The sequence below is a fragment of the Nipponia nippon genome, unplaced genomic scaffold (genome assembly GCF_047370975.1).
Source record: "Nipponia nippon isolate SJK-2023a ecotype South Korea unplaced genomic scaffold, ASM4737097v1 scaffold_3, whole genome shotgun sequence".
NCBI lineage: Eukaryota > Metazoa > Chordata > Aves > Pelecaniformes > Threskiornithidae > Nipponia > Nipponia nippon.
The window spans coordinates 113,815,687-113,831,801 of record NW_028262347.1 but is presented as its reverse complement, the minus strand read 5'-3'; the positions used below and the strand labels follow the sequence as shown (position 1 = coordinate 113,831,801).

The 16,115-nt window shown below is 42.7% G+C and overlaps 1 protein-coding gene across 1 annotated transcript in view; it reads right to left on the bottom strand.

Annotated features, from left to right (window-relative positions):
• Positions 1-7,341: 7,341 nt before the first annotated feature.
• The window catches only part of SORCS3 (sortilin related VPS10 domain containing receptor 3), a 321,133-nt gene continuing 312,359 nt past the window's right edge, over positions 7,342-16,115 (bottom strand). Inside the window, exons 24-27 of the mRNA XM_087766350.1 lie at positions 14,764-14,863; positions 12,527-12,632; positions 8,173-8,333; positions 7,342-7,566 (exon numbers count right to left, since the gene is read on the bottom strand). Coding sequence (XP_087622476.1) covers positions 7,502-7,566; positions 8,173-8,333; positions 12,527-12,632; positions 14,764-14,863 — 432 coding nt within the window. The 3' untranslated portion in view covers positions 7,342-7,501. The remainder of the gene's footprint in view (positions 7,567-8,172; positions 8,334-12,526; positions 12,633-14,763; positions 14,864-16,115) is intronic.

Genomic DNA, 16,115 nt, shown 5'->3' with positions numbered 1-16,115 from the left:
ACACAGGATTTTTAAAAGCACACATCATCATAACATTTCTGTTTCATTTAATAAACATCCTCCTCCTTCCTCCCCACTACGTCCCAGTATGTGCTTTTTTATTAGTAGTAGTATTACAATCTCCCCTAAATTTTGGCCTGAAAACTGTTTGACATTCACAACGAGGCATTAAAAAGGATTTATTCTGTCCTTGAAAGTAGGCATGTAACTCCTGCAGATGTGAGAGCTCAGACTGGTGTAAATCAAGACTAAATTCACTGATGTCGGTGGGCCTGCACAGGTAGAACTAGCATAAAGCAATGACGAAACAAATCCTTTTGTATTACCATAGGTAAAATCCCAAGAGCAACCACCACAATTACCTTCTGTCCTCTCTCTACCTGCAAAACTGCATTAAAAATATAGTCAAGAGACCTACTAATAATAAATTCTCTGAAATTCAGGAACACACCTTTTTTTGTTTTGCAAGGACAAACCTTTCTCTTCTGCTCACACATAGACACTCATACATGCTAGTCTCATGAAACAGTGCACAGTGAGCAATCGTTCCCTCCTCCATGACCCAAAATAATCCACCTCTACGGGCTCATGTAGAAACATCAGCAGACTTGTTTAATTAATGTTTCAGGGTCAAGGGAAAAATGTATAGATAAATATATTTAAAGGCTTTGAAAGCTTCATGGCAGCAGTCCAACATTGCTTTCTTTGCCTTTGCTTGCTGTCTTAGAGAGGAAAAGCAGCCCATAAAGCTTAGAAAAGTGATCTGTCTCTGGGTCTGGGGGTCCTGTCACCTGTCAGTCCTCTGATGTAGCACCATGATATATGACAACAGACCAGCACTCAAGTGATGTATTACAATAATATGTCAGTAATGCAATGGTGCTTTGATAGTGCTTAATAACCAGAGTACTTCACTGGGGAGAGGGCCAAGGAAAAAGCAAGACCTGAGCAGAAGGCAAATCCAGCTAAGCACCGCCTCATCCTGTTGAAGTGCATGGTGTCATGAGTTCTGGATGGGATATGTCTCATTTGTCCCCAGAACAAGGACTGGAATTTGGGCAGCAGCATTCACAAGGAGGTACCTGGAGCACAAGGCCTCCTCTCTCAGACTAATTCCCTGGGGTATGAGAACTTGTATTTCTGGTTGCACCAAGGCCTGGAATGAACCAAGGGAAAGTGGCTCCGCTCCTACCTTGGCAAGGCTGGGCACACTCCTGGCAAGCAGGAGCAGTGAGTATAAACCTCTTCAGGCTGATGGTTTTAGAAGGGCACTCAGCTTCCAGGACAGTACAAAAGGTCCATCAGGTGCCTCTCAGATTCTGCCTTACAGCAGGAGAATCCAGCCCAATGCCCCAAAGAGCGTGAAGACAGAGCCTTGGCTGGTTCAGGCATGCGTCTTCCTCCATCTCTGTCCTACACTGCAGTGTGTGGGTGAGGATGCAGCCAGCCCCAGTCAAGCCTCATTGCACTTGTGCACTCCATCATCGTCATCGCTGCAACATGGTTTATTCAGTGGCAGGCGCAAGGGGGATGTGTGCTCAGACAGGCCCTCTAGGTGCTCCCATTATACAAGTAATGAAAGGCTCTCCCTGCACAAGGAACACAAGAGCATCATTAGTCAGCAAGCCCAAACCAAGCCAAACTTTTCAGTAGCAACACCTGGGGAAAATGGCCTTGACAGTACTTTTCTCTGCCATGCTACAGGTGTCCCACACCCAGCATGGCAGCCTTGGACCACAAGGGTGCTGTTGAGCACCACGATGAAGAGTGGAACAAGACAGTGATGAGCTGACCCCAGGAGCAGTTATGATGCACTTTTCCTGGGCAGCACCATATTTGGCACAACCATGAGAATGTCATAATGTTGCAAGCAATGCTTACACTGCCTTTAAAAAAGGGACTAGTAAGTCCACCCATCACAGAAAAACAGCTGGATTCAGGCAAATATTGAACTACTGCTCATGTTTCCAGACTATGATGAAGGCTGATGTTTAAGTGCCTGCATTTGCCTTCACAGCTGCACTTAGTTGGGTTTCTACACATAGTCAATTACTGGGTCTCAGTGGCAGCTTGTTAAGCCACAGTAATTTAATCATTTGTGTTTGTCTGCTCATAACTTGTATTTTGGGATTCCACGAACAGAAGTGTTATACTGGCATTGCTGTAAAGAGGGCCAGACCCAAAGATTTCAAAAGCTGAGAGGTCTTCTGTGATGCTGGAGGTCTCTCATACATCACCCTCAGAGATGGCCAACCTAGTCTTGGTTGCCTGAACTTTTCAGCTTACTGACATAAAGGAAAAACAGAAACAACTGATCATTGATTATAAAAGGGAGAATAAACAGATACCAGCTGCATTCTTAAGTAATATGTACATAAAAGATTAGCTGCATCAGGTCAGAGAAAAGATTTGACCCATTAGTCTCGCCTCCACCAGTGACCAGTATTGGACACCTGGGAAGGAGCATAAGAAGGAGACAGCCATGGAGAGACGTTTCCCAGGTAACTCTCCCACACTCCAGAAATCTGCAGTTTATGGACCTCCAGAGCTAAAGCAAAGGGGTGTGAGCGTGTGTGTGTGCGTGTATGCATGCCCATGGAGGGAGATGGCTGATGCATATCCAGAGACACATTTCCATGCTCTCTTTTCCATTTTTAAACAGTCTCTTGTGTCAAGGAGTGAAGAAGGTGTGCTTTTTTTTTTTGGGGGGGGAGGGGGTTGGGGGATGGCACTTAGGCACTCCACAGCTTCTTCCAGACTAAAGTCTGTTAGATGGAAGGAATGGAAGCATGGGATTCACAGGCCCTTGTCTGCATAAGGGGGTAGTTCTCCCCTCCTATTTACCTCCAGGGCACCAAAGGGAATCAGCCTGTGGGATGGAAAGGCAAGTAGATAATTATTTTTGGAGTGAGAAGGAAAGAAAGGTAGTTTTTTTTATCTTTTATCTTAAAAATCCTGCCTTATAACATTTCTCTGCTCACCCTCCATGTGCTTTGCATGACCCTGAATGACAGATAGGGCTGGAGGGCTAGATATGGCAAGGAAAATTCAGTGAAGACAGAGCAGACTTTGCCACAAGGAAATGTAAGAAAAACAAGGACGGAAAGAGCAGCCAGGGGTAACTCTGATGTACAAAAATACATTTATTTTCAACAATTTCAAAACCACTGCCTTTTTTACAGTAGAAATATTCAAATGGAACAATAAAACCAAGAACAGTATATATATATGTATATATATGACTCATGCATTTGTATTACTGTGTTTAATACAGGTATTGCAATTGTCTGCCTCATTTAATCCTTTAAAACCATGGTTGTGGTTTGGGTTTAATGCACTGTCTGACATCATCAGAAGGGATGTGAGGTTTCTGGTTTGGTTTGCCAGACCTGGAATGTGTGTGGGAACTGACTGAAGGGAAAGGGAGGAGAACAGGACATCTTTGCACGTCCCTAAAACCAAAGCTTAGCCCAGAAGAAAATGCACGCTCTCCTGCACATGCTCTTATTGATGGCAGCTGTAATTGAAAAACTCTGCAGTCCCCAGTCGCTCCAGCCTCATCTCCAGTCCTGCCGGGCTTAGTGTTGGGGTTCTCAAGCACAGGTTAAACTAAGCAAAGGATCTATTGGGTGTTTACATCAGATTGACAGTCATACAGAGCCAAAAGGTGCATCTAGTCTCCAGGTCTCATGCGTTATTCCTAAGTTACAGCTAATACAGCAGAATCCATCATGGGGGAAAGGCTGGCAGTGATAGAGGGCACTGACGCAGTCTCTTACTCTCTCTTTCTCTTTCTCTCTTTCTTTTCCTCTTTATACACAACTACAGCGTGGGAGCTACTTACATTCTACTCACGGCACTGGCTCTTTCCCTCCTTACTCAGGTAAATAATCATCTACAGCTTCAAGGGTTTCCATTACATTTTCCTCAGGGGTGAAACTTGCAGGGGAAAAGACCCCAATGACATCCCAAGTTGTTATTTCCCAGCACAGAATACACAAATAAAAGTGGCCAACACTCCAGTCTGTGCCAACACTACAGCTCAGTACCTTCCAAAAAAGATGGATAGTGCTGGTTGCCCAATCCAAACCTTACAGAGGTCCAATGGATAGATACAGCCCTGGGTATCTCACTGGGATGCAGTAGTTACCCTTCTGGTATCCTAAAGGAGCACCTTTCAGTCATGAACACAAGCTTTTTTCAGCTGCCAGCAGCCATGGTTGTGTCCTAATGCAGGAGGTATGATCTGGCAAATGCAGTCCCACGTACATCCTAGGAAGCTCTTTCCAAATGTGCATGGAGCACACTGGTCCAGACAGAAGTGTGACAAACTATCCTGAGAGGTAATGATACCCACTAAGTCTCATGGAACATGATGTTTGAGCCAGCTCAGGAATCAGGCAGGTTTTTTTGACATTTAATTTTGGCTCCATGGATTTTGTTTGTTTGTTTTGTAGTGCCTTTAGGATAATTTTTAATTGAAAATGGCTTTCTGGACAGATGTTTCTTCAAAAATTAACGGTATCATTCAGAAATTTCTCAGCCTTCGTTGAGATTAAATTTCTTTGAGAAGTGAAAATGTTTCCACTTTTTTCAGCATCTTATTCCCAATTTTTCCTCCTTGCTTCCTCCCATCTGTTATGAGATCTTTAACAGCCATCTTTAAGAGTGTAAAGGGAAAAAATGTAAAAAAAATTTAAAAAATTGTGAAAAGAAATTGTGAAAACTGTAAGCCTCTGCCTTTCTTTTTAAATCAACATGAGATTAATCCCATGAAAAACCTAGAAAACTCCAAACAACAATGAACTTTTTGACTTCATTTCCTGGTTTATAAAAGAAAAAGTTAATATGGAAAATAATGAGTATTTAATATTCAGTCTTCTGCAGCACCTCAGAGAAGCAGTCCCTCAAATCCTAATGACCAGCAAAGACTAAGATCAGCCCACAATTTAGCTCAAGGCCCACAGGACCATCGTTTATGTACATCCCTCCCATATATACCTAAATGGGAAGCTATGGCCTTGTGCTAACAGTGTTATCACTGGGCCATTACTGTAAACTACTTTGGTGTTTCAGTAGAACAGAGACAGTAATGCAACAGTTTATGCACATGTGATGGATGGAAACTCAAGGTTAAATAGAGTAACATAGCCATCACTCTCCAGCTTATATTAGGAACTAGAACAGAAAAGCAAGGGAGGAAATAGAAAGGAATTATTTTTAAATCAACAGAAAAGGCCCCCAAGCCTGACTGAAATAGAGGAGTAGAAGAATTGAGAATATTTAGCTTTAATACTTCACACAAAACAGTATTTCCCTATATTTTGGTTTTACAATTTTAATTTTGTAATACCTCCTGTGTTTTTCTGCAAAACTACGTTTAAGCACTTTTCTCTCCACCTGCAGACCCATCAGGATTATAGCCTTTGAAAGACATTCCAGCCCATTAGCAGAGTGAACACATGTAGCTGAGGCTGGTTTGTAGCCAGCTGGCATATTGCAATGCAGAGAGGTAGCAAGTAACACCTAAATTCTAGCCATCTCCTCATTTCAGTACAGATATATTAAAGGTGATGTGGAGTCCTGTATTCAGATCCTAAAAAATGGTAACAAACATTGTGACCTAGCCTCATTTCTGCCTCCTGTTACCACATAAGCACTAGAACATCTTCCCAAACGTGCCTCCAATCTTCTTTCCCAAACGTGCCTCCAATCTTCTTTCCACTCCTGCTGGGTCTTATAACTCAATACTCTGCAGAATAAGGTCCATTTTTAACATCACCAACTCAAGAAAAATGAGTAAAAGTAATTCACCACTAGGTCAACCTACTGCCCCAAAACTCCACCATTCCTAGGGCCTATCCTCAACTCAGTGTGCTAGAAGATTCCTAAAGAGCTTTTTCACTACCTTTTCTTCATTAACTGCCCTGTTCTAATCAGAAAGCACCAACCCACCATGCAGAAATTACTCTGATGGCATTTCCATGCAAAATTGGAAGCAGCCATTCTGCAGCACTCATAAGAAAGACCTTTCCTGGCTCAGTTAAGCAGGTCTGACCCTGCATCCCCTTCACCAAAGAGCAGTCCCTAATAGCCTGCATCATGTTCAGCAAAACTTACTACTCTTACACATCCTGAACAGCACTTTACTTCACCAGCTTAACTGCTAAAAGCATGACTTCTCGCTGGGAATAAAGCTACTGCAACCTGGCCCATTGTTGAGTTGAGGCTGTACTGGGTACTGCAAGCATATTGGTATTTGCCCACACTGAGATGGTGATAATTTCATGTTTGTTTTCCTCATTTTCCCTAATGGATGTCACCAAGATCCTTTCCAGAAGTGGACAACAGTGACAGAGGTGAATAGATGATGAACATTATTAAAATATTCATGACAGGCTCATAGTCTGTCCTGCTAATATCTTTTTCTGCTCCATCATAGGAAATGATACTATATATATATATATATATATATAAAAATATATATATATATATATATTAAAAAAGTCTTGCAGTTATACACAGAAAAATAAACTATGCTGTTTATAGACAGCAGTGTCAGATTGAAATATGACAGACAACTGGAACACGCTTGGAACCAAAGCGTGATTCAAATACTCACCACGGTCCCCGTTTGGCTGGCGTGTACGAGCGCACGCACTTGTGTGTGTGTGTGCACGCGTGTGCGTGCATGTGTGTATGTGGTTCAGGTTTTGTTTTAAACATATCTTCTTTTACTAAACATTAAATTATTTCCCAAGAAATAAAAAGCTATGTACATTGTAATTATCTACAGTAGGCCTTCGGCATCCTCGCTATTCACATGCACGGGGTTTGGGCTGCGTTCATAAACTCAGGCATGCTCCTTCATTGCTTGTGGTGCTGTCTCCTCCAGTCAATCTACAATCCAAGGAACACTGACATGTGTGTTTGCTCTGGGTTTTTCTTCCTTTCTCAGCAGTCAACAGTGCCAGAGCGTGACTGAAATGAAAAGCAATTAAGAGAGGCAAGATCCTGCAAAAAGCTGAGACATGCATGTCATTGGAAAGCTACGGTTGTTGGCATGTTGCAGAGCCTGGTCCAACAACCCAGCCAGAGCCCTCTGGCAGGATGAAGTAGCTGATTCATGACTTATTTTGAGAAGGGCTGAAAAGGGACAATTTACCTACAACATGTTGCCTAAGGTACTATACCTACCTGTTGGATTTGAATACTTAATTCCCTTTCTGTATTTAACAGGAGGCTGGCATTCAAATCCCATTGCATACTTGACTCTCTTTGCTTTTTCTTGCTAATCTGATGAGTATTTCCTAAATATGAAGAACCCCTGCTATTTATGAATGCAGCCCTGGTAAACAGAAAAAGCCCACCCTATCCCCTCCCAAATGATAATAATGACATATAACTCTTTCTTTTTTCATAATAATAATAATAATAATTATAACAATAATAATTACAAATAAAAAGTCAGAAATGTTGTAGACCAAGTGGATTCTCAGTATTAAACACTAGTGCAGTTGGGGATTTCCTTTGTGCTTTCGCTGTTGGCAATTGTTGAGATGCTTCCTGTGGAGGAGAAAATGGAGAACAGAGTCAGTGCAGTGGCTTCAACAGTTTGGTCTATATTGCTTCTCACTCCTTCTTAGGATGTGCTTGCGTACGTGTAAAGACAGAAAACGTTCTTAAGAGTAACACATCTTTTTTGTATTTGCAGTAAGCATGGAGCATGCAGAAAACCTGTTACTACAGCTCAGTTGACCAGCAGTAAACTCATTAAGCTATTAGGGATATATTAACTTGTAATGATAGAACACCAACAGTGTAAGCTTGGCTCATCTGATTCTTCTGAGGTTTCAGGGACTTTGGGACTTGTCCACAGAAGAGACAGGGTCATGAGCAGGCATAGCTGTGAGCCACAGTCATTACTAACTCCTATTGCTCCACCTATTGCTGTTTCCTAGGTCCTACCCTGGTCATGTAACACTGAGAAAAGCTGAAAAACTGTAAGAAAAACTCCCTGTTACCATGTTGCAGAGAGACATTTTTTCCCTGTCTCAGTGCCTCAGGGTCTGCTTGTACCTAGGGTCACAGTCGCTGCCTCTCCTAATACCCCAATGACCAACATCCTCACCCAGACTGTGAAACAAGCTCCAGCCAAGGACTGTCTCTTACCCATCACTCGCGTGTCCAGCTCTTTGTCCATCAGCTCCTCAGGGTCTGTGAACTCACTCAGAGTGATTTTGGGGGCATTTTCACTTTGGCTGACAGAGCCAATCATTTCCTGCTCCTTGTCATGCTGAACTTGGGCATAGATGTTAATCCAAGGGATTTTCCTGTGCAGGAAAGGAAAATGAGAGGTAATATTTTGTAACACGGGGATCCTTGGCATGTCATTGATTAATCAGACTAATTAAACTGAGACCAATCCCACAAATGCAGCACTGGCAGTGATGCAAAGTATCAGCTCTCAGAACGGTGAAAGCACCATAGTGATGTTCAGCTCTGAAACTGCCATTAGCATCCACTAATTCCAACACCAGTCTAAAGCTACCCCAAATCTCAGGCCACTGCCTTCCTATCCTGTGCCCAAAGGCTCCTCCAGCTGTAAACCTAAATGTTCTGGTCCTGCGCTTTTAAATGAGAAGTTGTGCACACAGTGGACACTGTGCACCCAGCTCAGCAGCAATCAACTAAGTATAATCAGCTGCAATTGCCAATTCTCTCAGTATTTATTACATGATCAGTGGTGCATTGGAAACCAAAAGTAAAAATCAATTTGAGCACTACTATCAACTGATAAAAGAATTGCTAGGCTTGTTTCTATTGACAGGCTCACACTGACTCAGTAGGAATTGCCACATCAGAAAAAGTTATAAAGAATTGGTCCTGCCTGAGAGTACGGAAAGGACTCGGATCTCATAACACCCACCCAAAGTCCGTTTGTTACCATTTCATTGCAAAAACATTTTGCCATGTTACAGATCATACAAGTTTGCAGGGACTTATTTTCCCTTGCTGCTCAGGAAGCCAAGAAAGTGAAAGTATTATTTCTTCTTCCTTCTTCCAAGAGAAGTTAACTTGCACTGCTAGAACAATATCCTTGAAAGTCAGTTAGTTAGACAGATAGTTAGATAGGCCTAGACAGTTAGATAGTAATACCTGGAGGAATGCAAGTTTAAAATGAGAGAACTGAAAAGTAATGTGTTAAGCATCGTGGGGGTTACTAGGATTATCTGTGTGTAGTTGCCTGTTGGAAGGTGACTGACTGTTTTTTTCTAATGCCCTTAAAAGGATTCTGTGCCATGCAGTCCACACTGCTAAAATAAGGAAAATTCAGAGATTTTTTTCAGTTCCTTAAAGCACACAGGAGAGAGAAAGATGTGTTCAAAAGGGGCTATATAAAATGCCATCTCTTTATGCTAACCTGTCTGCTGTTGGATATGCCAGAGATTGAAAGCAGGGAAAATTACCTCAATTCTCATGAATTCAATAGGTCTATGCTGATTTCACTCCAGTGAAGTTCTGGCCTCAAATGACTCATGCTATTGGCTCGATTTGGCATTCTGTTCTGAACTAGCAGCAAGTCAGGACATATTTGGGATGTTTAGCAGCAGTTTACAAACCTCATGTTCTTCTCCCTTTCTTCTACCCTCTCCTTCTAACCTTCAGACATATCTTATAGATCATTAGTAGACATAAGCACTACACAGGGAATGCACACATTGGATGAGAGGACAAAGGCATTCCCATAGGATTTAAGTGCTCAGAATATGTCTGGAGGTGTGTAGAGATGTGAACATGAGAACATGCCTGGAGATATTGGAAGACTTGGTTTCACTTCCAAACGACACAATGGTAGAGAAGCGAAGTCTTCTGAGCTTTGAGAGGAAAGGTGAGAAAAGCTCTTCAGAGTTGTGAGGCAGAGAGCCTCCACGTACTTCAGAAAGTTAGGGAAAAAAGAAACTGAGATGGCTGTACATATGTGCATCCATACACACATACCTAATGCTGCTGTGCCTCCCAGCACAGACCCAGGTGGCCACAACGTCCCACCACACCTCTCTGAGCACATGTGCATGAACACATGCTCCTGCACTCCTGTCCCAGGACACATACACACTGACTGCCCCAGTATCCCACTATTACTCACCATCCAGACACACATAGTATTGACCTCCTATATGCTCAATTTCCCAGAAAAGAAACAACCTTTTTACAGATTATTTCCGTACTTTTCCCCCTTCCTTCCTTCCTTTTCCACATGGACCTCCTCAACAAGCATCTCTCTGGCAGCAGTGTTTAAAATGCCTGCTGAGTCTATAACTTGATGGACTCATAATAAGGAGTCTTTGTGCAAACCAGCAAAGCACCAATTCTATAAATTTGTAGAATTAAAAATTCATGCAGGCCCATGCTCTCCCCACCACCTCTTCCTGTAAGCATCAGTTCTGTATTCAGGCTGGGTTCGCTGTTAATCAGAAAAGTACATATTGCTAGTGGACCTCTGCATCACTGAGAGCTAAAGGAAAGCTTTTGTTTTCACCTCCTTTTTCCATTAAGAATTGTTGCATGCTCTCACTTCTGATCCATTGAGCCAGAGGTTTTAGACAGAGCTGAAAAGTTGCTTTCTGTTCTGAAAAATCAAGCTGAGGACATTCTGGGTATCTGACTTAATCCTAAACTTTGTCAGTTTGACCAGGGTTTGTCCTCTTTGGGACAGAGCAGATAAGAGGGAACAGCAAGTTGATGAGCTTTGGGCTAAGCAAAACCAATGCTTTAACCACCTTCCCCCTCACCTCCAATTTGTAATACATTCAATTTTCAGACAGATTTTAACAAGGCAGGGTCTTCCCAGCCCTGGAGCACAGCACAAGGCTGATGGCTACTATGCTCAAGGCTCAGGATGCTTAAGTAGTACAAGAGTCAGTTTTATGAGCTGCAGTAGTATAATATGACCTGGACCCTGCCAAAGCAAAGTGGATTACCAAGCTCCTTACTGCTCTCTAGCAGCCAGAATATACAGATCCTTCTTCCTTGTAATGATCCCTGACCGCAGAGCCAAAGACATTAGGCCAAACCTAAGAAACTGTCTCACCAAGACACAAAGGAAAACATGTCTTAAAACCGGTTGTACCTACATCTTGACACATTTCCCAGAAAGACTTCTTGGCTGTCCTCATCCTACATGTGGGACTAAGAGAAATCATCAGCTGCCTCCCCAGCACATTATTAAATCAATGCCTTAAACAAGTCCTGTATCCTATTCCCCATTCACCTGGGAAGCTCTATTCTACCTTACAGAAGCAGAGAGACGGTTTCAGACTGCAACAAGCAAAGTACACTGAAGGCCTGGAAATCTGGACCTGAGTAAATTCACACAGGTTCTCTGGAAATTGTCCTGGGCCACCAAAGTCAGTGGGAGCTTGGTAACAGATCTTGATATGCACAGGATCAAGCAATAGAAGCAGTGCCTCCCACTAATTTTGACAATGGTTAATGCAAGAGGTTAGAAATGAGGGGAGCTTTAAACCTGGACACTAGGATATATGCCTGTCTTATCATTCATTTTTGAATATTGTTTGTATCCCACTAACATCATTAGTGAGTACTAGCCTTATCTTGGGCTGCAGAAAAGCTCTAGAGAGAAACATATAGCTGGAATCTGGATAGGAAAAGCTCTAGCTTCTCAATTTGTAGGAACTACTCATGTCCAGAAATTTTTTTTTTTTTTTTAAGTCAGACTCAGCTTATGCTTCTAATACAGTATTTTGCCACTGGGCAGGATCTGGGCACATAGACCATTTAACACAGTAAGTACTGTACTGAATGCAAAGTTCCTCCTAAGGAGCTCCATCTGCCTAAAATATATTCTCATAAGGCAGCCCTTCAGCAAACAGGCCATTCTTATCCCATATTTTGTTTCATAGCTTGCAGCAGCAAAGTGCCATGGGCCACCACAGGTCCTGCCTGCAAGCAAAAGGTTTATATTAACATCTGTCAAAGAAAATCTCAGCACAGATTCCCAAAGGCATTTTGATGCTTACCACAAACCTTTCTGGCTTTGAGTCTCCCTCCCTTAACATAATCACACCTATTCCTCTTCAAGATTGAACTATTCACTCTGCAACATACAAATGAGATACTCTTGCACTAAGGCAGTAGGCCAGATGGATATAGACTGTATGAAGACATCTATCATGTGATTTTTGACTAAGTCTGCATTGCGTAGCTCAGTACTCTGTGAGCACGCAGGGTTCCCATTTCTGGTCTGTGGTTCAAACAAAACTGCTGAAGCAGGTCACAGCTTGATTTCTGAGCTCTTGGTGAGCTTTCAGAGCATGAGGTTTGTGGTGGAAAGGCAGTAGATGGTCTTCTCTCTATATATGCAAAATAGGGAACTATACTGCTCTAAGCCTTAGGCCAGCATAACATGCTCTACATCTGCAATCCAGGCACTGCTCTGCCTAGATTGCCTGTAAACCACCCAGTGTCCCCTTCTCCCATCCCTCAAAGTTTCTCAACTTACCTCTTGAATTTGTAGATTAGAAAAACAGCCAAGCCTACAAACACCACAGACAACAACATCAGCATCGCCGAACTGCTATGACCCGTGCTGGAATCAACAAGGGGTGCTGCAAGAGGAAAGGCAGAGCATTAAGTTTACAAGATATTACTAGGGAACACATAACTACCAGAGAGTTGAGCTCAACTCTGTCATTGCCACATCTGCTTTATCACCACTGCATGGTGCGTGCTGTTTTCAGCAAGACCAATCAGTAGGAAACAAATTGGCTCTCTTGTCCTTTGAAAGCCAAGCTCCTTTTTCAAGACAGTGCAGTCTAACATCTCCTAGTGAAAAGACACAGCAATCCATGCTTAGCTGAATGGCTGATCACTCCTGTGTTAACACTCTTGGCTATTTCTTTTCAGGCTTTTCCAGGGACTGGAGTGGAAATGAATTTGTGAGGTGTGGCTTAATGCATGTCTATTCCCCTTTGGAGAAGCTACCTCAGAGCATCCATGAACAGCATGTCTCCCATCTTCCAAGGACATGTGTCTGTCTCACATGTAACAGGGATCCGGTCTTGTGAGAAGCCTCAAGGTTCATCCTTGTATTGTACCTTACAGACTTTTTAACTGAGTGAGTTTTCATAATGTGGAGGAGCCCAAAGCAATAATCCTGGACCCAAACACACACTACATTATAACGTTTTGGAGATTTGATCCATCTATCCTTGACATTTTGGGTGGGCTAAATAAAGTGTATTACTATACCTTGTTTATGCAGCTATTCCCACGGCTCATTGGAGCAGACCATCTTAATGGCCTGAGCACTGAGCTGAGAATCAAGAGTCTGATGAGAAGTCTCTAATGATGCGCAAATGATTATAAATAGCAGCTGAGTGTTTCTCACTCTGCATAAATATTTGCTTTTGGTTTTTCACTGTTCTCTATTCCTTTTCTGTCACTCAGAAGATGGGAACAAAGTCTCTGCAAATAGAGTCACTTCTGGTTCCATTGCCAAATTTTCACACCTAAGAGTCTGATCCTGCCAGTATTCTGCTTCTACTACTTCTACGGACTCTTTCACGGAAAAGAACTGACTGTCATTTCACTTGAGTCAAAAATATTATAGGAATGGTCATGAAACAAATGCAGCACCCCCACTGTGGGGGGGGGCGTGAGAATAGTTGAGCACTCTAAGTTAAATCCACACTTTGCAGTGTCTTACCAGAACAAACCCAGATTCTGAACCTGGTGACTGCAGATATTTGGATCTTGTTCCCAGTCTTGCAAATTCACTCATTCCAGGCTACTCCTATTAACATCTGACTCTCATCCCCAAACAACAGTCAGAGATTGAAGGCAAAAAGACATTACCTGTAGGAGGGGTCATGAGCCTTGGTTTAGCCCAGCTCTTGGCTCTCTGAGAGTCTCATGTAAAAAAAGCTGAAGTGTATTATCCCGGGACATGAATCCCAATCTTTCAGAGAGGCTATTGGCAATGTCACGTGCACAAGATCCCCCATTTCACATAATTGTAAGGGCAGTCATAAAAATCAAGGGCAAAAATAAATCCATAATCTCCTCTGTAGTCCTCACAGTCTCAGCAATAGCTGAGTGCTTCACATTAGGTTGGCCGAAATTCTCAGCAGTAGCTGAGAGCTTCACACTAGGGTGGTTTAAAGCAAAAGGGGTGATGAAGCTTAAAGCGACTATTCATTACTCTGCAAAAATGGAGATAGGTAGCATTGAAATTTAAATAAGTTCTAATTTGTAGAAGTCAATATTCAGGCACGTATTCCCTGTAAGAGGCCTAGATCTTTTCATGAGTACTTTGCCCCTATAAAGCTTCTTGGCTAGTCATAACATTAACAAGCCCCTTGCAATAAGGATTTGATCCAATATCCATGAAAGTAATACTCCCACTGAATTCCACAGGTGCCCAATAAGGGCTTAATAGAACACCATTCACCTGATTTTCTAAAACACTTGAAAAACATCAGTACACTAGTTAATTAAGCCACAGGGAACTCTTAGAAGGTACTTTTAATACTTGTACAAACTGGTGCATGAAGATGCCACTGCTGGATTCCATTTTTAACACTTCCTGCTTCTACCACAGACAATGTCTCAATACAATCAGTCCTACGTATTCCAGTAGCACATACCAAACTGTGAGTGCTCTGATGTAGACTGGTTCTCCTGGAGTTGTCTGAAGCCTCAAGAGAACAACAGCTATGCATTTGACTCCGCACTCACCTAGTGTTAACTGAGTAACATACACAATGACTTCAACACCAGGCTTCAGTTCAAACTGGACCAGGTTCTGGTTGAGAGCATTAAAAAGGATTTCTACCACCTGATGAAATAATAAGAGATACAGGTAGTTACAACAGAGAAGACAGAGAGCTCTGAAGAACACTCAGGAATGCATGTAGCCTATGAATGGTGACTAACATCTCTTACTGGCTTCAGGAAAAGAAGGGAAGTGAGAGACTGAGGAAGTGGAGAGAAACATGTACATGTGCCTTAGATGGAACTGCATGTTGTCGCACAGAAGTCTACCTACAGGACTTTTGAGACTCACAGGGTATGTTATTATACCTCCCCTGAGAAGCAAACCAAGAAAGTTAGCAAGTTTGGGTTTGGTTTTTTTTTGGGGGGGGAGGGGGGGGGGGGGGGGGGGAGGGGGGTAGGGGAGGAAGGAAAAGAACTAAGGGTCTTTTCACCCTCCACAATGTCCTGTGATTTTGATCTAATGCACTGGGAAATCACTGACATACTGACCTTTCATTGGTGGATGATGAAACTGAGTTAGGTAGTCCAGCCTAGTAACGCTTCTTTCCTCACATTGATTCAGGACAATCCTAGTCATGTAGCGCCTGTTTAAATAGGCTGTTGGGGGTGAGACAATCCAGTTTTGAAGGTTAATGGCAAACTTGCCATATTTCTCCTTCGTTCAGAAGAGGGGCCTTAGACTGGAGTTTACTCATGGCTCAGCAACTCAGCTATGATGTGTTACTTGGTTGCCTCAGAGCACATACTCGGCGTGCCACACTGGAGCCTGAGTTTGTTAATGCCTGGTCTCCCTAGTGTAGTTCTGATGGTCAGGGCACAGCTACTGCGTATTTCTGATGGCCTACTCTCCATCAGAGAGGGCAGAGCTCCTCAAGCAGAAGCCAACAACAGGTGCCAAAGTACAAGTGAGTATACCATCAAATAAAATTAGAGCACTAGAGCTTCAGGCCTCATGGTCAGCTAGTCAGAAACCTAATCTGAGATGTCTGCATAATACTGATATATAAAATACTGACACAACACCTTGTTGGGAGGGAATTCTAATATGGGTAGATCCTACTGAACGGGATAGAAATGACTCCAAGAAAATCCCTCCAAAAATCCTTCCAAACCTTCCCACCACAATGCATCTCTTCTGCACACTCACCACCATAAATTTAAGAGGCCAGCTTTGCAAGCTTCCTACAACAAATGTACTACTCAGAGGGGACTGTTTGCTCAGTGGGTGACAAGAGCTTCCTCAGAATTCAGCAGTCGTTTGAATTATTTAATGTTTGATCACAGAAGAGTTACTCCTCCAAGAGTTACTTGGA